This window comes from Eurytemora carolleeae, unplaced genomic scaffold (genome assembly GCF_000591075.1).
Source record: "Eurytemora carolleeae unplaced genomic scaffold, Eaff_2.0 scaffold58, whole genome shotgun sequence".
Lineage (NCBI taxonomy): Eukaryota > Metazoa > Arthropoda > Copepoda > Calanoida > Temoridae > Eurytemora > Eurytemora carolleeae.
The window spans coordinates 111,336-135,842 of NW_019396025.1; the positions used below are offsets into that span (position 1 = coordinate 111,336).

Here is a 24,507-nt window from a genome sequence, read left to right on the forward strand (position 1 = left end):
CAAAGATATTTTCTTTTATTGCGCGCGCGCGCGGACATTTAAGCCTTTGGGGTTGAATTTTTTTAGCGCATATTTGTTTCAAGAGTGTCAGGAAAAATTTTCAAGTGCAATTAATGAAGTTAACATTGATTTACTGTCAAAAAAGTCGTATTTTTTCTCAAAAAGCGCGCGCGCGCGCGCACTTTTGCTCAGATTCCTTCAAAACCAAAAAATGCACATAATATACATAATTCTGAGTTTGCATGCAAAAAATCAGCCTCCTACGACAATTCTAAGTTATGTTTAACCACTGTTTAAATTTTCCGGAGAGTAATACGTTTTGTGCCCCCCCCCCTTATACATCCCGAAAAATGTAAACCTCTATTTAAGAATTTACATGCTCAAATTGCAACTCTAACGTTTGAACCTTTGTCTATCAGAAAATTACCAATTTTTATTTTGCAGTTTCTCTTTAACGATAATAAACGGTCAATCATCATGCCGTTGAAACGAAAGCCCTCTCCTTTCAAAAATAACCGCCCTAAGAAAATTAATATATTAAAAGAACTTATTGAAAGGTGAGAATTCGAGAAAGGAAATAGATACAATGTTTCTCTTTCAGGTGTAGAAAAAAAAACTATTACATTCTTATCATAGTTTCTGAGATAAATACTTTAAGGATACCGTGTTTACTCTGAACACGTTGACAATCTTTTTAAATACTCACCACAATTTTGTTGATGATCTCCTGCTTGTTATTGTCTACCCTGTTGGATACCAAGTTAACCACCTCAACCTCGACCAAGCTCATCACCTCAACCTTAAACTCCGCTGTGAACCGAGACCTTTCTTCCTGGCGGAGTTTCGAGGCAGATACATTACTTGAACCAGCTGTGTTGGAGGCAGAAACAGAACCATTGATGTTTCCACCTAGAGTCGCACCACCGGTGTTCTTTATTTTGTTTTGAATTTCAACGACGCTCTCGGATCTAAATATAAATATTTTTAGGATGAACCAACTTTAGTTAAGCTTAATTGTTAATTATCGCTTTTAAAAAATTGTTTTAGCAATAAATTAGATTTAAAGTCTTTAAATATTCTTAATCTTAACTCCTTCGCCCATAAATACATTGAAAGATTGTCTGAAAATAAGTTTGTACTGTAAATACAATTCTGGAAAATCTGCGAGTGGATTTACAAAAATCCGCCAAATAGTTGCACTTCTACATTTTTCGACCCAGAATGAGCCTATATGAAATACTGAAGGAGGAGCCAGAAATAGTTGCTATTATTGGTGTGACTCTACTTTTTTTCTTTACAGGTACAGGTTGTTTTAATAAAATTCATTTAAAAGTTTCGTCAATCTAAAAGTGCTCAGCTGTTTGGGCCCAGCAGTTATATATTCAAAAATCATCCCCCCCCCCCCCCTATGATTTTCGATGCTCTGAGGGAAGAAAAATAAAAAATTACATATTAAAAAAGCAAGTTTTTAACCCTTATTTGATACTTCTTATACATACTTTACATCTGGAGGAAAATTATGATTTTTAAGAAGAGATTTTTTTCTTAAAAATACATTTTAGCATATTCTGTAACTTGCTACCATCTTGGATTTTACTACGGATTCTATGATGGGTCTCCACAAGAAGAAACTAAATCCTCTTAAAATTTCAGGTTAAAACAAACACTTTACACAACTTTTTTCACTGTTTTTAACAATGATTTTGGCTTGTTTAGAAAGACCGAGGTTTGCTGGAAAAGAAAAATGTTTACGAAATATTTGAAAAATTATTCATTTTCACAGTAATAAAAGTACATAAATAACACTTTGATTTTAAATTTTAAAGTATTTTACTTGTCAATAAACCCTAATTATTCTCAACCTTTACTGCTTGTCCAAATTAAAAATATTCATTAAATGAACTAATTAGAACAATCTCAGTCAGCTCAGCGTTCGAAAATCTTAAAATTTAAAATTTTGAATGTTCTTAAAGCAGTAATGCACGAAAACTTTATATTAAACTCTAACTTTGTCATCAACACTTTCTTCCCTAATCCCACCTGTCCTCAAACCTATTTGTCCCTAATTCTATCGGTCGAGTCCTCAGACCTAATTATCCTTAGTCTTATCTGCCCTCCAACCATTTTGTACCTAATACTTTCTGTCCTTAATTCTAATTGACTCTATTCCTGTCTGTCCTCAAACTTATTTACATAATCCCATCTGTCCTTAAACCTAGATGACACAAAACCTATCTGTAAATAAACATAATTTTCCCTGATCATATTTGTCCTTAGTCCTATTAGTCCTCGACACTTATTTTACTTCATCCTATCTATTTTCAAACATATTTGTACCTGATCCCAACTGTCCTAAAACCTAATTGTCTTTATTTCTATCTATCCTCAACCTAGTTCTAACTGTTCTCAAACATAAATGACCCAAATCTTATCTTTTCTCTGACCTAATTGTCCCCACCTGTCCTCAAACATAATTGTCCCTATCTATCCTCAAACCTAATTGTCCCTGACTGTCCTAAAACCTAAATGTTCCTATCTGTCCTCACACTTAATGTCCTTATCTGTCCTCAAACCTAATTGTCCCTATCTCTCCTCAAACCTAATTGTCCTTATCTGTCCTCAAACCTAATTGTCTCAATCTGTCCTCAAACCTAATTGTCCCCATCTGTCCTCAACCCTTATATACCTAATTCTTTCTGTCCTTAAACCTCATTTTACTTTAAAAGCCTTTCTGTCCTCAAACATAATTATACCTAAACCCACCTCTTCTCAGTATTTTCTGTCCTTAATCCTTTCTGTCCCCAACATTTATCCTCCTCAAATATGTGTCTTGAATCCTACCTTTCCTCGAAATTTTTCCATATTTCCGCCAATCTGTTGTTAAACTCCTCTCTGCGCTTCAGCATGGCAGGTTGCTCTGGTTTGAACTTCTGTATCTGTCCTGTTAATGTTGCCAACCTTTCCTAAATAAATACAATTTTCTCATCTTCTATGTTAATATTAGAACCAGGCACAATAGAGTACAGGAACATAGTTTATAGAAGGCTACAATATGCCATATATTAATGCCGCTGGGTGTATTGTGTACAACAATCTTAACTATACAATGGAGAATCTAAGATATATGTCTGAAAAAAAAAATGAAGTTTTTTTTATTTGTATCAAAGCTTATTGTATAGTAGCTTTAAGCGTTGCAAAGGGGGTCATAGTTAGTCCCACTGATTAAGCATTGTCGTAAATATGATTTTAACTATTTTTCCCGATGAAAGTCGATCCACTCAACTAAGAATTTCAAAACTCAAAAAAATGTATTTTTTAAATACATTATTATATTATATAACATTCCCATGGGTCTCTGAGTTTCCCAATCAAAATTTGGGGCAAATTGGTCGAGGGGTTCCTGAGTTATGATCGGATATAAAAACAAACAAACAAACAGAGATTTCATCTTCTTTATGTATTAAAGGTGAAAGATTTATTCTAAGAAACATTTACAAACAGCATTTTCTTTAAATCAAAATTGACCATCGAAAATGGCCCATTGTGATAAAAAAAACGCCAGTAAGTGTTTTCTTCTTCTCAAAATATATCGATGTCGGCATAAAAAGATTCGTCTTTCCAAGCCATATTCAATGGAATAAACCGTTCTCCAAAATAATGAAAAATAGCCCAGTTGGAGCTGAAAAATTACAGAAAATAGCTGATTTTATGATTTCCCTAATTTTTTCAACTTTAATGCTTCTATATGTTTTTGAATATTCTTTCAAACCTTTTGTTGCGTTGTTGCTTTGATACCCATTTCGACATACTTTGAAAAATTAAAAAATTACTTGCATAACCGGTTTTTCGGCCACAAATAACCATTTTCGATGGTCAGTTTTGATTTAATAGAAAAATGCTTTTTGTAAGTGATGCTTTAATTTAAAAAAAGTAGTATTTACTACTTGATTTGTGTTTCATGAAAAACTGTTTCCCTAAATATGTATATATAAAGTTCAAATCTCTGTTTATCTGTTTGTTTGTCCGATCCGAACTTAGGAACCCCTGGACTGATTTGCCTCAAATTTTGATTGGGGAACTCGGAAGGCCCACGGGAATGTTCTTAGCTTGGATTTATGATTCCAATTTAAGCGGGTCCACTTTAATAGCGAAAATTTAGTTTCCCGGTAAAATCATTCAAGTGCGGGTAAACGGCGGGAGTAACTTTTAGTAACCTTGGCAGCGCTTGGTTCCCATGCTAGTACCTTATAGTTCTTGTATGCTTTGCTCTCTCTGTCACTAGCGTAAAGGTGCATCTCCTGTTCAGATTTCAATATCATTATTAAGCACAATGGACACAAATGAGACAAATGCTAGTAATGATCCTAATTCACATAACACCGGGAAGGTTTGTGGCTGGTCGAAGTTGTAAACTTTGAAAACGATAAAAAAATTCCAAACTAAAGTTGTTGGTAGCCTAGTTATAATAATATTTCCCTGCTCTAAATCGAGTAATCCTTTATTGATATCTTTACCAGCTCTCTCCTCTTCATCTGATTTAAGCTGCAGGTTCTCCTCGATATTGTTCAGCTTAGCAAGCTTAGTTGAAAAGAAATCTTTTTTATCCTCAAAAATCTGTAAATCCAGCTCAATACTCCCTCTCAACTGACTAGTAGAACATCATGTCAATACTGTAAAATTTATTCATAAAGAAAACAAATTCAACCTTCTATATACTTTGCACGTCTGTCTGTTCGTTCGTCTGCTTGTATTCCAATTTTCAAAAGTTAGCCTCTAATAAAATTCGATCTTTGAAAATTTTGAAAATCCACATTTTTTTATTTCTACAAATAGAACATGCTCACAATTGAAATAGAAGATGGGCTCGAAGCGCACTAAAACCCTAGTTTTACAGTTTCTTGATAAGTAGACTAAATAAAACTCAAAAAAAAACATTTAAACCCCAAAAGACATGAAATGAACTTCATATTAAACGGCCTTGAATCAAAGTATTTTTTTAATTTCCTGTTTTATTGATATAAATTTATTTTCTATAAACAATGTATAGGTAACCGTCATAGCTATTGACTTGGCTTATATTTTGAACTTGTTTTTATCATTAAATGTTTGTCTGACATAAAAACTCTTGATATATTATCCTAAAACCGGGGGTGTATTTTTAACAACAGGGTAATTCAATTATTTTGAATCTACAAAATTAACCCCATCCCCCTGATTTAAAAATTTATTAAAAAAATAAAATTATTTGACACCTAACCTGATCTCCTGTTTACAGAGGTTGAATGAATCCTCCGCTGGGTTTGCTAGATGGTTATCCACCATCTCCCTGCACATATTGAATAAGAGCTCAATGTCCCTCTGTCTATCTAACAAAATCTCCTGGTCTGTATTTGCTCTCCAGTTACTCCAACCTTCAGCAAACTGATCGACACAAACACTGAAAAAGTTTCTATTTTTAAGTCCATCATTATTGTTTGCATCCAATTAAATAGGGGTTGACGAGGGGAGGAAGGCCAGTCACAACAATTTCTCGTCCGATCCACATTCTCCACATTTTATCGTCCGAGCCACCTCAAAATTTTCGTCCTTCTGATAGAGATTCTTATGTATAACATCGTTTACGGCTCAATCTTCGTTAATTGACAAGTTCAAAATTTGTTTGGGAAAATTTAATATCTTATTTTTGCCCTACCGTACTAAGATTTTCAAAAAATATTTTTGAACTGCAAGGGTTGGACATTAAAAAAAGAAATTCTTGGACAGAACAGAATTTTGAGGTAGCTCGGATGAAAAACTGACGAGAATGTGGCTCGGACTAGATATTGTTCGGACGACGCTCCTCGCCACCGAAGTTTACCCGTAAGCAAATCGGACTGCTTTGTCCTAGTAAAAAGATTCGTCTACAGGTTCTAGCCATAGGAAGAAACGAAAGACGTGAGAGGGCGGGGGAGGGGGGGGAGGGGGAGTTACATTATTTAATTATTAAAACAATATAATCAAAGCTCCGAATTAATGGAAAAATCTGCTAGGATACACGATTTAGTTTGAAAAACTATAGGATAGTAAAAGAACCCGCAACAAGTAAAACATTTTGTAATATCTCTGTAAATATTAATAGCAGCCGACGCTATTCTTAAATGTAGACTCATACAATTGCCAAGGAGCAGAATATGAGTTAGATTGTCGATATCTCTTTCCGGAGACTCCGATTTTTTATCTCCGGCCTCGTTGGACATAAATAGCCCATTTTTTATATAACCTGACAGCCGTTTTTTGGTCCTGATAACCCTACTGTGAACGCGATGGTCCTGACAGCCGGTCCTGATAGCCGGAGAGGTCCTGGTAACCCTACGCTGAATGCGAAAATGTCCTGATAGCCCGTGGGCAAATAAGAGCACCCAAGCCAAATTTATACATAGATAATCCCGATGACCCCTAGAATACACAAAAAAAGATTTCCTCGAGTTTTTTAAGTCAAAAGGCATTTGGTTTGTTAATACTAAGTCTATTGGGCACGCCATGCAGTAATTCTGTGCAGAAAATTTAGTTGTAAATAACCCTTGGACAATCTATGTATCATAAAATCATTTTTTATTGAAGAAAAATTCTCTTTATACAATAAAATGTTATTTATTGGATTTTTGGATTTCTTATGATTTGTGTTTTTAATTTTAATATTTACACTGAAATGTTCCTGTTTGACATAAGAAGAAGGAATCATAACTCAAGGAGTATGTTATTTTGTTACCGCTTAGCACTGCTTTCTTCAGCATCATGATTCCGCCGTTTCCTTGGAATAATTGGTTCATAATTAGTATTTCCCACCAGACCAAGCTTTTCCTAAAAGTAAATAAAAAATGATATTTTATCTTAATAAAACATTTTTTTCATATAAATAAGTTTGAAAAAATGAGGTAATTTTTTTTGAATTATACCCTCTTTTTGATGATAAAAAATAATATATATTACTAGGCTATCTTCTATTTCAATTGAACATTTTCTCTTTGAATAATTGTAAAACAATAGTAAAAGAGTTTGCGGATTTAAAAAAAAAAATTTATTCGATTTTCTAAATTTCATGAAAATCAAATTTTGTTTGAGGCTGATTTTTACAATTCTAAGCATCCATAAACTTTCCCTGGGGTCATTTCAAGGACACACACAAAATTTGGTCCAGATCGGTTCAGTGTTTAGCCGTTTTGACGTTTATTGGATATAAACAAAAACAAACAAACAGAAAGACTAGCTAAGTGTATACTGTATACTGTATATATACTAGGCTTTTTTTTCAATTGTGAACATGTTCTCTTTGTATACATTGTAAAACAAAAACAAACCAAAAATTTCGCGGATTTTCAAAATTGTCAAAAATTGAACTTTGCTAGAAGCCATTTTTTTTAAATTAGATCATCCATAAACATTCTCTGGGGGTTACGCGAGGTTCCACAAAAAAATTTGGGTCTGAAATGTTGAGCCGTTTTGACGTTTATTTGATACAAACGGACAGACGGACAAACAGACGAACAAAGTATACACATAGATAGATAGATAGATAGTTAGATAAACCCCTGTTTGAACCATAAATAATAACCTTGTTTTCTGACCAAGTAGCTGGACGGTTTTTTAGCTTCAGATATTCATCGTAGTCTACTATCACTTTAATCGCCTGATAATCTCTAAATATAATTGATTTGATCAGTGCTGAAAACTTTAGAATTGTGGATATTGAGATTAATGCTTTATAAAACCTCCAGAGCTGAAAACTTTAGAATGGGATATCCTTAATCCCATTCTGTTAATTAATCTAGAGATTAATAACAATAGGAGAGCAAGCATTATTTAATCTGGAGATTAAGAAAAAGAGTATATCAAGCATTAATCCCGATATCAACCATTTAAAAGTTCCCAGCTCAGATTAATTTAATCTTAAGTTTGTAACCAGAAAAGTGTATAAAAGTCAACCAATCAGAGAGAGGTATCAGAAGCCGGAAAATTTAAAATTTTGCACGCCATTTAATTAAAGAACTAATTAAGAATTGTCTAATAAAATTAAACGAAAAAAGTAGAATTCATTGCAAACTTTAAATTTGTTCTTAAACTTGAAGAAATAAGAAGGACGTGGATCCGGATCCAGTTTTTCATGCGGATCCAGATCCGGATCCGCATTAAAATTAGATGGATCCTAAGCACTGGTTCTAACCATTATGTGAACTGTTATATGCTCACCTATCATCTCCAAACAAAATGTTTTTCTTTTCGGCATATTCAAGAGCCTAAAAATAAAAAATCTTTAATTAATTATTATTTACACTTCTTAAATGCCAATCATATCATATCATATATATATATATCATGAAGCTAGGGAGGTGTCCAAAAGTTAGTTGACCTATAAGGGGTATGCCATCATAATCCCTTCTAGGTGAAGTCTTTTCATTTAAGCCTAAAGTTTGTGCCTATGCACTTGAATTGTACTGGGTGTCCCAATTAACATGGAAATTAAGTGACGAATTTGATATCGTCTTTGAACATAATTTCTGTACTTTTTTGTAGATGGTTTGTCTGCTAAAGTTCAGAATTTGATTGTTTACATTTTGATTACAAACTATTGTGAATGAGAAATTTTGCAGGAGAACGCGGTTTTTTACTGTTTACATAAATATAATCTAGCAGACGGAACTTGATTTTGACCATGGAAAATAGATATTGCAACGCTTATTCTTAACAAAGACGATTTCGTTTTCGTCACACAATATCCATGTTTATTGGGACACATTCTCAAGATCGTACGAAAACATTATGAAAATAAATTTATTTGCTCGTTAAAAATGTTCAGAACCTAATCAAACAACTGAAGTTTTTGACATTTTTATCTAAAATTGGAGATATATCATATTTAAAGTAGTAGATAATTTTTACCAATGTTGGTCCTCTTTTACCTGGATCAGAATTTCGTTTTTGGTTAAAGAATCAATTCTTCGATCATTATATTTCAGCTTCAGGAAGTTTTTCTTTAAAAAAAAATAAACTATAAAACATCATTAATATCAACATAAAGGAGAAGAAATGATTATATATATATTGATTGTATTTAAACCTCTTCCCTCCCCCCGCTGTCACCCCTCCTGTGTGGAAAAATGCTTTATTTCTTAGTTTCCATCAAAATACAAGTATTTCATTCTTTATTTCTTAAAAAAGGACAAATAGTTGCAAGGAAATTTTTTTTTTAAATCAAATTCCCGAATATGTCAGAACCTACTGGGCTAAGCGGTACATTTTTCTTTTTTACATATCATGATCTGAGTTCGTTTACTTTATACCATCTGACTTCCCCTTTTTCTAAAAGAAAACTTTTTTTTGGTTGTTTATTTTGTTGTGGTTTTTCAACATTTTTTTAATGATTTTAATGGACGAGGGTCAACCCGTATTTTTAATCAAATGCGGAACTAACATCTTCATTATTAAAGGGACCGTTCACTTATTTGGGTAATTTCAGGGTAAACTAAACAGCCTATTCGCAGTTGATTAGTCTTACTTTTCAAAGACAACTGTGGCCGGAGAAAAAGCCGATTTTTCGTTCAGAATTCGAGCGCAAAGGGACGGTCCCTCTCTATAGACACTAATTGATGTTTTTTTCAGTATGTTGTGAATCAAAATAAATCTCGAATATAAAATTAAACTGAAGTATCTAATCGTTAATTGTAAATGTCATTATTTCTTATTTTTTTTTGTTTTTTAACTTTCTATTTCTAAAATAACACTATTTTATTGCATTCAAAATTGTGTATTGCCTGTGAAAAAAGCTGAATTGAACGCGGCATGACAAATGAAAAGTTGTGCACATACGGGAAAAAATCTACAAAATCAACGAACCAAAATACGAGTAATGATTAAATGATTGTCGTAGAGACGTCGTCTTTGTAAACACATTTTACATGTTTTAATACGAAAAACGTAAATTTCTTGCTCACTCAAATATCAAAAGTTTTCAGATTTTAGTACATAATAACGAACACATAATGACATTACAATATAATAAATTTAAATGTTATTGGGCTGCTGTTACTGAAAAAAAACATCAAATAGTGTCTATAGAGAGGGACCGTCCCTTTCCGCTCAAATTCTGAACGATAAATCGGCTTTTTCTCCGGCCACAGTTGTCTTTGAAAAGTAAGACTATTACCAATCAAGAGCGAATAGGCTGTTTAGTTTACCCTGAAATTACCCAAATAAGTGAACGGTCCCTTTAACTCTATGAGGTTTGGTCACCATCAACACCAAATTTTAAAAGGTTGCAAGTTGTTTAAAATTTTCTTTAATGATAAAAAAATAATAATTACCTGATGTTTATGCTTTCTGAATACAGTTCACACGACATTATACAGTTGTTAAAAAGTGTTTATAAAAATATCTCCAAATATTAAAAAGATTTATTAACTCACGTATTCTTTAAACTATCAACCCCAATTACAAAAAATCATTCTAAATGGTATTTCAAGCGACCGTCCATTTATACAGGGACATGCCAGATTCATAATGGTAAACTTTGAACCTTTAATCAACCAACCCTGTATTCTGTATTCTGCAGTTAACCCTGTATTCTGTATTCTGCAGTTAACCCTGTATTCTGTATTCTGCAGTTAACCCTGTATTCTGTATTCTGCAGTTAACCCTGTATTCTGTATTCTGCAGTTAACCCTGTATTCTGCAGTTAACCCTGTATTCTGCAGTTAACCCTGTATTCTGCAGTTAATCCTGTATTCTGCAGTTAACCCTGTATTCTGTATTCTGCAGTTAACCCTGTATTCTGTATTCTGCAGTTAACCCTGTATTCTGTATTCTGCAGTTAACCCTGTATTCTGTATTCTGCAGTTAACCCTGTATTCTGTATTCTGCAATTAACCCTGTATTCTGTATTCTGCAGTTAACCCTGTATTCTGTATTCAGCAGTTAACCATGAATTCTCATTTAAAAATTGGTTTTTTAACAACGATTCAACATTAAAAGTGCCTTGTGGAATTATGCAGTAAGTTGTAAATCGGACATGCAACAGTAAAGCAAAGGGGTCCCGTAAAATCTGAATATATTGTAGTGTGAACTCCTACTTGACATGGTTGAACATATCATCACTATTCCCCCAGGCAGATTTACATCCTTCCTGGGAGCAGGTATACCAGGGGTGTGCAGTTCTACAATCAATCAATCAATTCCTGGGAGCAGGTATACTAGGGGTGTGCAGTTCTACAATCAATCAATCAATCAATTCCTGGGAGAAGGTATACCAGGGGTGTGCAGTTCTACAACCCATCAATCAATCAATTCCTGGGAGCAGGTACACCAGGGGTAGGCAGTTCTACAATCAATCAATTCCTGGGAGCAGGTATACCAGGAGTGTGCAGTTCTACAATCAATCAATCAATCAATTCCTGGGAGCAGGTATACCAGGGGTTTGCAGTTCTACAATCAATCAATCAATTCCTGGGAGCAGGTATACCAGGAGTGAGGAGTTCTACAATCAATCAATCAATCAATTCCTCAGAGCAGATATACCAGGGAAATGATTGTAGTTCTACAATCATTCAATCGATTCCTGGGATCGAGCAGGTATACCAGGGGTGTGCACTTCTACAATCAATCAATTCCTGGGAGCAGGAATACCAGGGGTGTACAGTTCTACAATCAATCAATTCCTGGGAGCAAGAATACCAGGGGTGTGCAGTTCTACAATCAGTCCATAAAATCAACCATCAATCGATCAGTTTAATTATCAATGTTTACCAGCTTATTTGATTTTTTAGTTGGTTTAATCCTGTTCCTTTATCAAATTATTCAACAACTCATTAGTTGCTTAATTTATTAGTTCATTGTTCCTATTAGCTAATTCATCAGAAACGTTATAATCGTAAAAATCCATTGAAAATCAATAAAATTACTACAAGCAAACTCCTTTTGGGCGATATTCAGCGTTTCAAGGCGTCGCATCTTTTAAAATTAATTTCAACATGTTTTGAAAAAAAAAATAAAAAAATAGACCTTTTCCTCTGATCTACCAAAGATGTAATGCAAAGAAAGTTATTTCAAAAGTGTACGCATCTTTTGTACTGCAGTGTACTGTCTCTGGGCGGTAATGTAAACACAACACGGATGTTACAGCCTGACATGGGATCCATCTTTCACATTAAAAAATCAATGAAATATTCTGGTCATAGAAAACTATTATGCAAATGTGAATTATCAAAATTATCAAATTTAATGCTTTTCACCTTCTCGGATACTAAACGAACACTGATGCATCTATTCTTGTTTACAAATTCCGCCCAAAGAGAACTGGTTTCAATATGTACGCAGAGTATACACGAACGCAATTAACTTTCCTTGCATTACAACCTTGTGATCTACATTTTATTAATTCGTTATTTACTGATATTTTAGATTTTTTCAATTTTTTCTTTAATAAATGTTGCTTCTATAAAGGCTTCGACATTTTTGATGAAATAGTTTCACCCTTATTAAAACTCATTTATTTTCCCCATTTCAGCGTATAAACCCCCCAAACTTTTTTTAAGCAAACATACCTATTTACTGGGGGGAGAAAAATATCCAAAAGGGGGAAACAATTTTTGAAGAAATACCCCACGGTGTACCTGTCTCTCGGATTTCTTATCTCAGTTATATTGCTCAGTCCAAGAACTGGATCGTCAATCTCTCGGAGACGAGTCTGAAAAATGTTGCTAAACTTTTTCCGTGTCCCAAAAAACGCTCTTTTAAACCTTGTTGCTCTCACCATGATTTAATTTAAAATATCTGCGGAACATTTCATTATTTGATATTGACTAGAGTAACCAGAGGTATGTAATGTTCTAATGAACCATGAAGATTCATCAGCATTATTATATCCATTTGCATTTGTACAGTACATACATTTTAACCTTGATATCTAATGTGGGAACTTATCTCTCAATTTAAGTTATTTTTGCGTGGTATATCTAAGAGTTGGAGATAAAAATGAATGAAAACAATACAACAATAATGGTTCTAAAGTCAGGCTATTATTGGTATTAACAGTATTTCTCACATATTTGTATAGATTGATTACCTCTAGGGATATACAGACATCAACCCGTTCTTTGGGAGGTTTCTGCTTCTTCCTCCTGCAATATTAAACTATAAGTGCAGGCAGTGCTTGCATCCGGATTCGTGGCTTCCTGGATCCGGAAAAAAATTGAGATATCACGGAATTGGATTCCAGGAGCAAAATTATTATATTATATTATAAAGATTTATTCACACACAAAGATATAAATACATATATAAATGGTGTAGTTTAAATATGTTTAAATAATTTTTTTTTGAAAATACAGGTTTCCAAAAGAAAAGAGAAAAAATAGGCAAAATTATGCACAAATAGAAAACATTGATTTTTACTCACTACATAACATATTTATCATTTCAGTTATTATGTAATCATCGAATCCTTCAACATATAAATTATTCATTCTTGTATTCAAAAGTTCTTGTAAAACCTGAACTTTCCATTCAAATATTTCATTTGTTTCTTAACTAACATTTTACTAAGATCCGAAGGATTTACAGGACAATCATTTGCAATAGAAAATAAATTTCTGCCAAGAACTGTGTTGAGGTCATTTTTACATAAATTAGAAAGACATCTAATGCAAAGCTTAAAACTTGCTTCAATAGTCTCATAGAAAGACACACATCTGCTAGCTAACATAGTTTTTACATGTAAACATTGTGAAATACTTTCAATCAAGTACCTATGCGTATCTCTAGGTACATTAAAAAGAATTCTAATAGCAGTATTCCATGCTGTAAACAATTTTGAAACACATTGGGAATGGGAGCTCAAGTCCGAAATACTAGATCCATAAAAACTACAACAATAAATATTATACAGTTTCAAAATAACATCAGGACTGTTAAAATAAAATTCTTGGTTAAGGGAATGAATTTTTTAAATGAAATATCAACCAAAACCTGCTAAAAAAATTGCTCTCAACACAGGTGAAACATATGAAACCTCTTACTGACCTCTGATTGTTCCGTCAAGTTTTAGCAGAAAATGAAGCAAAAAAAGCGGAAAATTTCTATTTGTTAAAAACCAGTGTTCAAGAATCCGTAGCCATTTAAATTGATCCTCAGAACTAATGTCTAGGACTTCACTAATTGTCAGATTTACTGGACTAAGCTACTATAAAGTAATTTAGCAGGATACTATTAGTGACCGATTTTATGTATTTTTTTAATTGCGCACATGAGCTTTTTAAATGAAGTGATCTTGTTTTCTTAAGGAATAAGTGGTAACATTATTATGTTATTCACAAAGGCACAGCCCCTCCCCTCCCCTGGATCAGTCAAATTTATGGTTCCAGGCGGTTTTCGAGCCCCAACTGGTGCTGAGTCCAAATTCTGTGTACGCTTCTGAGAAGCAAGTCCAGTGGAGAAAATAAATGTTTTACACAACCTATCCGTGTTAATTATAACTAGCTTACTGAGGAGCATTCTGTGGTTCAGTTTTCAGTCCTAGAACAGATCTTTTCTTCTCCAGAGCTTTCCGGATATGCTTCTGTCCAATACAATGCGCTCTGGAAATAACAACATGGATTCATTTTCTTCTACAGGGTACTTTTAACTGAAACCCGGAACCGATTCCGGGACCTTATAGCTCCTAGGATATAAGTATGCGGACTGGGGAGCTTAAATACAAAAGCTGAATTAGGATCCGGATCCGTACCAAAATGCTAGAATAATGAATCAAAAAATGTATACATTATGGGGGGAATGCCTTTTTAAATGGGAGGTGTTGATCTTTTAAAGTTTTTTACCAGAATATATATTTAAGAAAAAAAAACTTTAGCTATGGAGGGAAGGGGGATTTCACGAAAATACAGGGTGACCCATTAAAACAGGGACTAGCGTTTTAAAGATCCAATAATCTTTTGAAATTACTCGAAAAAGTGCTCTAGTATATGGTTTTTAAGTTTAGAAGGGGTCGCTCAAGTAACGTTTTGGCGTTAGATGCCCGTGTTAGGCGCAAAACTGTGTCTAATTTTAAAAACTTATCTGTTAACTTTAAACAATTGATAATTTAAATTTTTTTATTCAAATCTATAATGCAGAGAGATAACAACTTAACAATGCTTACAAATCATAATAATGAATACTTATTTTGGTTACTATAATGTTTATATTTCATACTACTTCCTGAAGAGGCCCCGATTTGATGCCATGCAAAAAAAATCACCTATTTCTTTTTCCCGGGGTTTATTGACCCCTTCTAAACATAAAACTATTTAAGTATGTGTACGTCCGGAGGGTGTGGGAATCTTTTTTTCTTAAGAAAAAAAACTGTTGATATTAAGCTGTTGAGAGGATCGGGTCGAACATGTGGTTTATTTGACATTATTGACATTATTGACATTTGCTCAGCTCATGCGATACCTGATATTAGATATCATTTAAACCTAACACCGAGTGAAAGATTGAGGTTTAGTGTAGATAACTGGATGTAGACAGAGGCGTTCCCATCTTACCCCCCTCCCCCCTGATCAGTAAAATTATTGGTTTTCAGGCTCTATGGACGCGGACTCCCTTGTAAGTCCCCACCGTGGAAAGAAAAAATTTAACCCCCTGGACAAATTTCTGATCACGCCCCTGGATGTAGATTGTAGAACTACCTGATATCCCTCTTCTCTATTCTTTACACAGAATTTCTCGTCAATATATTTGTTCTCCTCCTAAATAAAAACAAATTGTTTAGAAAATTGTGAAATATCAAATAAAAAAAATAAAAATTTTAGAAAAACAAGGGATCATTAGGTCGGATATTAGGAGAAGTGGTAAAACGGGTGCTCAGGATACATTTCATTTTGGTGCGGATCCTGAAAAATGGATCCTGATCCAGGTTATAAACATTTATTTAAGGTTTACTGATTTTTTAATAAAAGTTTTAAATACTTAAGCCTTCGAATTTTTCAAGGGTGGTAGGCGATTACATCAATATAATGAAGACTAATTTTGATTTATATCAAGGTTTTAAATAGCATGGGTACACAATCATGGAAACAAAGAGAAGTCGTCAATTAAAAATGCTTCTCATAAATTACTTGTAATCCGAAAAAAGCTTGCTAACATTCAAAACGTAAATAGAAAACACGTCTTCATTAAATTGATATAATCGCTTACCACAGTATCAAACCTGAAATATAAACATGTCCTGGCTTTCATATTCATCCGAATCGTCGTAAACTCGCCTATAAAACAAAATAAAATAGTAGTGTGATATAATTATTTACAACTATACTTTACAGGAAAGTAAGGGAACTGCGCTCTGCATGTTTTGTATTGGTCTTGGAAACCCCTGGTAAAGTATAATATTTAATTTCACGAAAAAGAAGTTGTATACAATTTTATCGTCTTTGCAGATGCAACTACACACATTTTTTCACGAAAAATTTGCATAGCTGGTGGTTATTTTACTTTTAAAAGACGTTAAGAAACTTAACGTACCTCTTTTAAGGGAATCACAGTTCTGTAAGGTTGGTCGAAAGGCGGTAAAGTAAGTTTTTCATTCTTAATCAATGCTGTTATGCCATTACGAGGTATTAGAAAAAGAGGGGGGGGGGTCAATTTGACACCAAATTGTGAAATGGTAAAAATCCTGCGCTTGTTGTCACAAAGTGTAGAATCCCTCCCCCCCTTGGACACCAATTTTTTAAATCAAAAGTAAGAAAGGATATTTTTATATTTTGAACTGCGTCGCAGAACCGCCATTACTGGTTCCAATTGAGTGCCGACTCAGATCTCAGAACCATGTTTGAACCGCGGTTCAAATTCTTTAAATTCGGCCTGAGATAAAGTTAAGAACTGAATACCTCCACTCCATGATACCCTCCATTTCAACATAAATCCCGTTTTCAGGGTCAACCTTCATATCATTGTCATCCCGCCTTAACGCCATTTTAGATGTTATGAACCACGCCTGCAGATAATTATAAAAGTTCTGAAAAATAATTCAAAATTAAAAAAGTTCATAACAGACTTATTACACATTTAATGATAAAGCAGTGATTTGAGATTTCCTAGAGAATGATTTTTGGACCTCCCGTCCCCCTACATCTAAAAATGTAAATAAATTTTAAATTTAATAATTTGGAGGGTTTTATAGGGTCAAAGTTGGACATAGGGCCGCAGCGCGGAACCCCTACCCTAAAAATTGACGGAAAATTCAAAAATAAAATGCATAGCAGGTTTTTGTACATTTAAAGACCTACTGAAAGAGGAGGAAATTTGATAATTAGATGATCGACCCCATATACCTCCGGTACCGTCACACATCATATTGGATTGTTAATTTGCGATTTTTGGGACTAAATGACAAAATTGAAAAGGATGAATCATTTAAAAAGAAAATTGTACAAGGCCAATGAAAAAATCTGCTTGCAGAAAATACCAGGTTTTTTGAGTAACACATATAGTGCGTAATTTGGCGTTAAAGCTTGCATATCCAGTATGATATGGGACGCTCAGTATACCGGAGACACTGTATATGATTAAAAGACGTTCGGGACCGGACACCCTGTAAATAATTAGAAGACGCTCAGGACCGGACACACTGTATATAATTAAAAGATAAGGACCTGTAGTTATATAGTTAAGTCTCAAATTTTATATATTCCCAAGCAAGTAGAGTATATACCGAAACGCCATTTGCTAACCCTGTGACTTCATGTTTAAAATATTTACGCTGTTTTTTTAATAAAAGTTTGGAGGAAAAAGTTAAGTCATTCACGGTCGAGTCAAAGCCTAAGATATGTATGTCAGCAAGGTAACATACAGAGAAGAACCCCTGCCAATAACAAGCAACTAAAGGTACGTAATTAATATTTGGCAGATCATCGACACTCGACTTACAAGGCGGCTACAAGCAACAGGCAATCTGAGACTGAATCTGAAAGAAAATGATTTTGTTTTGATACTGATTTCTCTGGATGAATGAAACGGATTCGGGATTGACGTAAATATTGTGAATTGAACGCGGCAAATAATCTTGAAATCGTCTTTGGTTAAACTGGTTTTACGCCTGGCAACATGTAAACAAAACTCAGCTGATCAAAACATGCCACACAAGTCAAATATAATTTTTAATTATTAAATTTAAGTTTGAAGAACAAATATGTCAGACTTGAGAAGAAGAAAGGTTTCCTCTGGATCAGATCAAGAGAGAAAAACTAAAACTTCTGAAGTTTATAAAGCTAAAAGTACTGTCGTAGTCTTAGAACTTAGTTCGGTCTTATGCATTGTTTTCGGAGTTCTCATAGGTAAATATATGAATATATTTTTTTAATATTAATTAAAGGGGCGTTGATGCTATTGATTAATATCTATCTCTCTTTCAATTAAAGCGTTTTCTCTTAAATAAACTTACATTAAATTCTCTTAAATTGACTCACATTAAATTACATATATACATTATACAATACATTTTATTTTTTACATGCAAGACTTTTCATGTCAAGAAATAATATAATCTGAGGGGAGTAGGTCATTATGGTTTTTACCCCCCTGGAATTCACCACTTCAATATTGTTCAGGTAGTTTACTGTGTGGTCCCTGGATCCATGATATAGTTGGTTACTGTCTGGGTTACAGATGGGATTTTGTAAATAAATGTATAATGGAGTCTCCTAATGAAAACGGTTATGGTACAGATTTTTGCAGGTTTTATTAATTTATATTACAGGGGGTGTATATTTTGAAGAACTTTGGAGATTTAGAAAGTATTTGTATTCTTGTTCTTGGTCTATAAAGCTTAAATGGGCCGGGGTCTGGGTCCGTCCTAGAGAACAATTTTCGGACCAAGCCCCCCACCCCCTCCTCCTTTCAACTTTGTACCTGACTACTTATTTTTCAGCAAATTTATTATTATTCATTTTTTATTATTTAGGTTTAGGTTAGGTTAAAACACTTTCTGGGCCGAGCGGTGCGGCAAGGACATGCTAGGGGGCCGAGCGCTGCGGCCACGGGTTAGGTTAAGTTAAGACACTCTCTAGGCTGAGCGCTGCGGCTAGGATAGGCTAGGGGACCGAGCGCTGCGGCCACATGTCTTACATTTAAGGTCCTTTAACATTTAAGATCCATGTACAAAATTGTTTAGGAGGGGGGGGCGGGGGCCGGGGGGTCCAAAATCGTTCTCTAGGAAATTACCCGGGGTCTGAATGGAGAAAGAAAATAAAAATTTTATGCCCCGCATTGAAGGGGGGGGAGCTTCTTTTATGGTTTCTTGGTTTGGGGATAAATCCGTTGAATGTGCTTTAATGAAAGCAAAATACTTCATTTTAATTTGTATTAAACCTTCCTTCCTCAAGGACACTACTCCCTTAAATTTAATTTTATCACTTAGAAAAATTAAAAGGATAGAAAATATATATTTTTTTACAGGATTCCTGTAGATTGCGACATTTGTAAAGATGTTCACAAAATTGATGAAATACATGTCAGTGAATTATCTGTTCAACTCTTTGAAGAAAGGTATGCACATGCTTATTTTTCCTTAGAACTTTTACTTAAACGTGTTCATGTCTCAAAATTGATTTAGTAACCTTCTAATAAGCGTAAACTTGTTTGTTGGAATAATAAATTTTAAAAAAAATTTAGAATTAATTTTTAGTCAGGGGTGTATATTAGTTGTGAGACTCATATTTTTGCCCCGCCCCCCTTTCAGAATCATATTTTTGGATTTTAGTATTATAATGGAGCGTCTTGGTGCCCTAAAAAGGACAACTTGAAGGTCCCTCCTGAGTTTTTTTAAGTATTTCTAATACTGTTTCAAAAATTGTTTTTTTCCCCATCCCTCTTACACCTTTTCCCTTCCATTCCCCCTTTCCATCCCTTTTCCCCCTTTTCCCTTTCCTCTTCCCATTTTTCTCCTCCCTCTTCCTCTTTTCCCTTCCCTTTTCTCCTTTCCCTTCCCTTTCCCCTTCCCTTCCCCCTTTTTCTTTTTTCTTCATTTTTTTTCTTTTTTCTTCATTTTTTTTCCTCAACCTCTTATTTTTGGCAAATAGAAAAGTATACATCTTGCTTTTAGGTATGCATACAGTGATCGACCATTGGTTGTAAGAAATGCAACATTAGACTGGAAAGCAATGGATACTTTAAACTACTACTGGTTCAAAGAACAGTATTTAAGGTAACATTTTATGTATTTATATACCTTGCTTGTCTGGGTATCTGTTTGTTTGAAAGCGATACGTCAAAAAGTCTGAACCGATCGGGCCTAAATTTGTAAGGGACCTCACATGATCCCAGAGAAAGTTTATGGATAGTTAAAATTACAAAAACCACGAAAAAATCGTTAAAACAGCAATGATTTTAAGTTAAAATCGAAGATTGGCGCGAAGTGCCTTGGAACCTTGTTTAAAGTTGCGCTGTTGTTTCTCAGTATTCCTTTCTCAATGTGCGTCCTTAAAAACTAGTTTTATATAAAGTAAAAGTTGGATTTTCTCTAGTGATCCTGAAATACTATCTTATAAACATGAAGATTGCTGGTTCAATAAATATGGAACAAAGGAGTTTAGGAACCTTGCTTCTGTATTCAGGCGAGTTTTTTAAAACATAATTCGAGTAATACAGTGACACCTATAAAACTGTGGAATAGGAGACTGTTAAACTAAATTTATGACTTAAAACTCCAACTAACATGAATGCTAAAATTAACAACTTGATTTCAAGCTGCTGGTAAGAACCATCTGCATAAAAATATCAGTTTCCCAAAAGATTTCTAAAATGTCTAGATCATAGTCCACAATTTTATGGGTACCATTTAGTAAGCAGATTTCAACCTTGATTTATATGGTGTAGTTTACTTGCCTGAAATATCTCCATTTATTGGCATCATGGTAAACAATTAAGGATGTATGCGCTCTTTGATCCTTCTAAGCTTAAGTATCTGCTTGAATGCCGTGGCAATCATTATTGTGGCAAGTCCTTCTTTATTCATCTCTTTAGGTTCTTCAATAAAGTTAACAGAAAGGCTTAAAGGCATACGTAATTTTCTGTTCTGGTCTAATTTTTAAGGAAAAGTTGTTTAGTCTGGCTCCTCAGTTTTCAACTAAAGACTGTATATTTTTAACTTTAGAATATACTGAGAAAAAATGAACTGGAGAATTCAAGGAACTTTACGTTAAAAATTAGACTAGAACTGAAAATTGCGAATTTATTTATTACAATTTTGTGAACTTTCTGTGTTTCTGTAATTCAATCTTTACAAAATTTTACAACTTGAGAGAATTCTATATATACAATATACACATTTTAGCTTTTCTAAACTTTTGTTTGAGAGAACAAAAGTTTCGCGGGGTTTTTTTTGGGACATGTGAGTAACAAAAAACAAAATTTCCAAAAAATATTGAAAAATTACCATACAGGAGAGTTGCACAAAAAAGGTATAATTTTGCACCAGACAAATCACACTTTTTTTTGACTCACTCTGTAAATATTTACATTTGTATTGCATTGGCATAATGGCATTTCTCCCTCTTGGTAAACAACATTTTTCCACGCGTTGTAACTGTTAAAGGCTACTCAAGGGGTTTCATTACTGAATATGGGAAAAATAATAATTTTTTAAAGTGTGTCAAGATCTCTTTAGACCAGGAAGAAATGTTTCCTTATTCACTTCAAGTAGAGCAAAATTTGAAACAAGAAAATATTAATCTTGACAAGGTTTAAAAAAATAAATATTTAAGGTTGAATGAGGATAGAATAAAACTGAAGGATAATAAACCCTGGTATGTTGGTTGGGCAGTGTGTCACACTGATGTAGCAAATAATCTTTATAGTTTGTACTCCAGACCTTCATTCATCAATCCAGATTCTACTCCCCCTTCCAAACCTTGGATATTCATTGGTAAATATACTCCCCCATCCAAACCATGGATATTCATTGGTAAATATACTCCCCCATCCCAACCATTGATATTCATTGGTAAATATACTCCCCCATCCAAACTATGGATATTCATTGGTAAATATACTCCCCCATCCAAACCATGGATACTAATTGGTAAATATACTCCCCCATCCAAACCTTGGATATTCATTGGTAAATATACTCCCCCATCCAAACCATGGATATTCATTGGTAAATATACTCCCCCATCCAAACCATGGATATTCATTGGTAAATATACTCCCCCATCCAAACCATGGATATTCATTGGTAAATATACTCCCTCATCCAAATCATGGATATTCATTGGTAAATATACTCCCCATCCAAACCATGGATATTCATAGGTAAATAGTAAATAATAAATACACTCCCTCATCCAAAAAATTTTCAATTCATTTTATTAATTAAAAAAAAAAAAATTTTAAGGATCCCCTGGACATGGGGCGAATATTCATATTGACAATGTAGATCTTTCATCATGGCAAGCTCAGGTGTGATATGAAAAATAAACATTATAAATTTGAAAATATCAAATTAAACATATTATCGTTATTTGTATCATCCCGGAATAACGTCATATTTTGGAAAATAAATTAGCAGAAATCTGAAAACTATGAAGCAGAGTTTGTTTGTCTACATTATTAGTTAACGAGTTTACAAAATTTTGATATTTTTTTTAACCCAAAGATTTATGTACGTACCTTTTAAACATATGTTTTTCGGAATTACCTGAAATCTGAAATATTTACTCATTGGAAAGGTTTTCTTGATAAGATTAAGCAACAGACATAAAAAACAGGTCATATGAAAAATTCCAAAACTCCCAATCTTAAAACAAGACACTTTTTATTTTTGTTGCCTAACTTTTTTGATTTAAGACTTTTTAACCTCTAATCTTAAGTAATGTTATTTAATTCCTAATAATTCATAATTTCAGATTTTGTAATTTCTAGATAACTGGGATTAAAAAGTGGTTTATACAGCCTCCCCCAGAGTGCTCAAGAAAGTGTGGAAATACTATGGAGATTACAGTTTATCCAGGTATTGATTATAGTCCTAAAATGTACTTATCCTGGTATTGACTATAGTCCTAATCTGCACTTATCCAGGTATTGATAATAGTCCTAAACTGTACTTATACAGGTATTGATTATAGTACTGAACTGCACTTATCCAGGTATTGATTGATCATAACTGTACTTATCTAGGTATTGACTATAGTACTGAACTGTACTTATCCAGGTATTGATTATAGTACTGTAGTAGTGTACTGTACTTATACAGGTATTGATTATGGTACTGAACTATACTTATCCAGGTATTTATTGCAGCATATTACTGTACTTATCGTCGTATTTATTGGAGTACTGTACTGTACTTACAGTGATAACCAGAAAACTCTGGAAAAGGAAGAGGACTTTTAGAATCAAATTTTAACTTTAAAAAGTCCAACGAGCATGAGCCACAGTAATTGTGCAGTGTAAACAACCCATTTCAGTAAACTTGTGATAGATTAATCGTCTAGTAAAAATAGTTGTTTTGCAACATTCTCAAATACACTAAATTATTGTTCTAAAGTCGTCTTCCTATAACATTGTTTTCTGGTTATCACTGTATCCAGGTATTTATTGAAGTACAGTACTTGTTGCTATCCAGGTCATATATTAAGTAAAGAGTTTGATTTACTCATTACCACTACAAATAAAAGGTTTCATAACTGAATTTCCATGTTTATTGGGACATCTTCTATCGATATATATATAGTAGTTAACTCTGTTTCTTTTTGGGATGTCCGATCATAACTCATAAACCCCTTAACCGATTTTTTTATAGTTGTTTGAGGAACTCACCATAGAAATGTTCTTACTTTCGTTTAAAAATTCGACTCCTTCATGGAAAATTCAGATGTTCAGGCAAAGCTTCCAAGCTAGTTTATGATAAAATAAATAAACTACCTAGAAAACACAGCATTGCATGAAAATAAACTTTTCCTATAAACGTCAAAGCTTATTCAATTTAGAATCTCAAATCAAACTAAGAACATTCCCGTAGTTTTGCCGAATTCACTGATCAAGATTGAGTTAGGGGTTCATGAGATATGGTCGGATTTACAAACAGACAAACAGAGATTACAACTTTATGTTAGTTATAATTTTAGGAGACATTATAGTGCTAAATACAAATGTATGGTTCCACGGCACTCTGGTTCTAGGATCTCAGCTTAGTCTGGTTCTAACTAATGAATACGATTAACTCAGTTTAGTCTGGTTCTAACTAATGAATCCGATTAAACAGAGTATAGTTTGAAAACTGCATATCAGAATCTAGTCATTTATAATTCGAAATTGTATCTATCATTACCGTCCTTTCGACTTATGTGATCTGTGAAAAGTTGCTACATAATACATTTTTCCCATGTTAGAAAATACAACGAAATAATTTTTGTTTTCAACTTTGTATTTTTCAACACAAAGTTGAACTTAAAAACCAATGATAAAACATTTAAAAATATTAAATTTAATAAATAAATGGTTAAA

At 33.6% G+C, this 24,507-nt stretch overlaps 2 protein-coding genes and 2 long non-coding RNA genes across 7 annotated transcripts in view; 2 read left to right on the plus strand and 2 right to left on the minus strand.

The window, feature by feature from the left end:
• LOC111708272 (uncharacterized) overlaps positions 1-14,624 on the minus strand; it is a 16,782-nt gene extending 2,158 nt beyond the window's left edge. For both annotated transcript variants that reach the window (XM_023481630.1, XM_023481696.1), the window contains exons 1-14: positions 14,511-14,624; positions 13,094-13,148; positions 12,642-12,715; positions 11,103-11,186; positions 10,338-10,353; positions 8,937-9,008; positions 8,227-8,273; positions 7,592-7,676; positions 6,749-6,840; positions 5,258-5,437; positions 4,477-4,648; positions 4,245-4,298; positions 2,842-2,963; positions 707-968 (exon numbers count right to left, since the gene is read on the minus strand). In XM_023481630.1, coding sequence (XP_023337398.1) covers positions 707-968; positions 2,842-2,963; positions 4,245-4,298; positions 4,477-4,648; positions 5,258-5,437; positions 6,749-6,840; positions 7,592-7,676; positions 8,227-8,273; positions 8,937-9,008; positions 10,338-10,353; positions 11,103-11,119 — 1,119 coding nt within the window. In that variant the 5' untranslated portion in view covers positions 11,120-11,186; positions 12,642-12,715; positions 13,094-13,148; positions 14,511-14,624. The remainder of the gene's footprint in view (positions 1-706; positions 969-2,841; positions 2,964-4,244; positions 4,299-4,476; positions 4,649-5,257; positions 5,438-6,748; positions 6,841-7,591; positions 7,677-8,226; positions 8,274-8,936; positions 9,009-10,337; positions 10,354-11,102; positions 11,187-12,641; positions 12,716-13,093; positions 13,149-14,510) is intronic.
• Positions 1,167-1,805, plus strand: LOC111708549 (uncharacterized). The gene is made up of 3 exons (XR_002766689.1): positions 1,167-1,300; positions 1,563-1,653; positions 1,717-1,805. It is a non-coding gene; the product is annotated as an uncharacterized LOC111708549 (long non-coding RNA).
• A 1,054-nt stretch (positions 14,625-15,678) lies between the features above and the next one.
• LOC111708806 (uncharacterized) lies at positions 15,679-17,022 on the minus strand. Its single transcript, XR_002766738.1, has 3 exons — positions 16,893-17,022; positions 16,217-16,271; positions 15,679-15,755 (listed from the first exon to the last, which is right to left on the minus strand). It is a non-coding gene; the product is annotated as an uncharacterized LOC111708806 (long non-coding RNA).
• Positions 17,023-18,109: 1,087 nt separating this feature from the next.
• LOC111708607 (bifunctional arginine demethylase and lysyl-hydroxylase JMJD6) lies at positions 18,110-24,419 on the plus strand. Of its 3 annotated transcripts, none has more exons than XM_023482073.1 (9): positions 18,113-18,338; positions 18,612-18,738; positions 19,459-19,548; positions 20,105-20,206; positions 20,526-20,615; positions 21,765-21,925; positions 22,397-22,461; positions 22,924-23,011; positions 24,117-24,419. In XM_023482073.1, exons 1-9 carry the CDS (start codon positions 18,194-18,196, stop codon positions 24,221-24,223), a joined length of 975 nt encoding a protein of 324 aa, XP_023337841.1. In that variant the 5' UTR covers positions 18,113-18,193; the 3' UTR covers positions 24,224-24,419. The 3 variants fall into 3 exon arrangements, with proteins under 3 accessions (XP_023337983.1, XP_023337841.1, XP_023337908.1); XM_023482140.1 differs by having other exon boundaries at positions 18,114-18,338; positions 24,129-24,419; XM_023482215.1 differs by lacking the exon at positions 20,526-20,615 and having other exon boundaries at positions 18,110-18,338.
• The last annotated feature ends 88 nt before the right edge of the window (positions 24,420-24,507 follow it).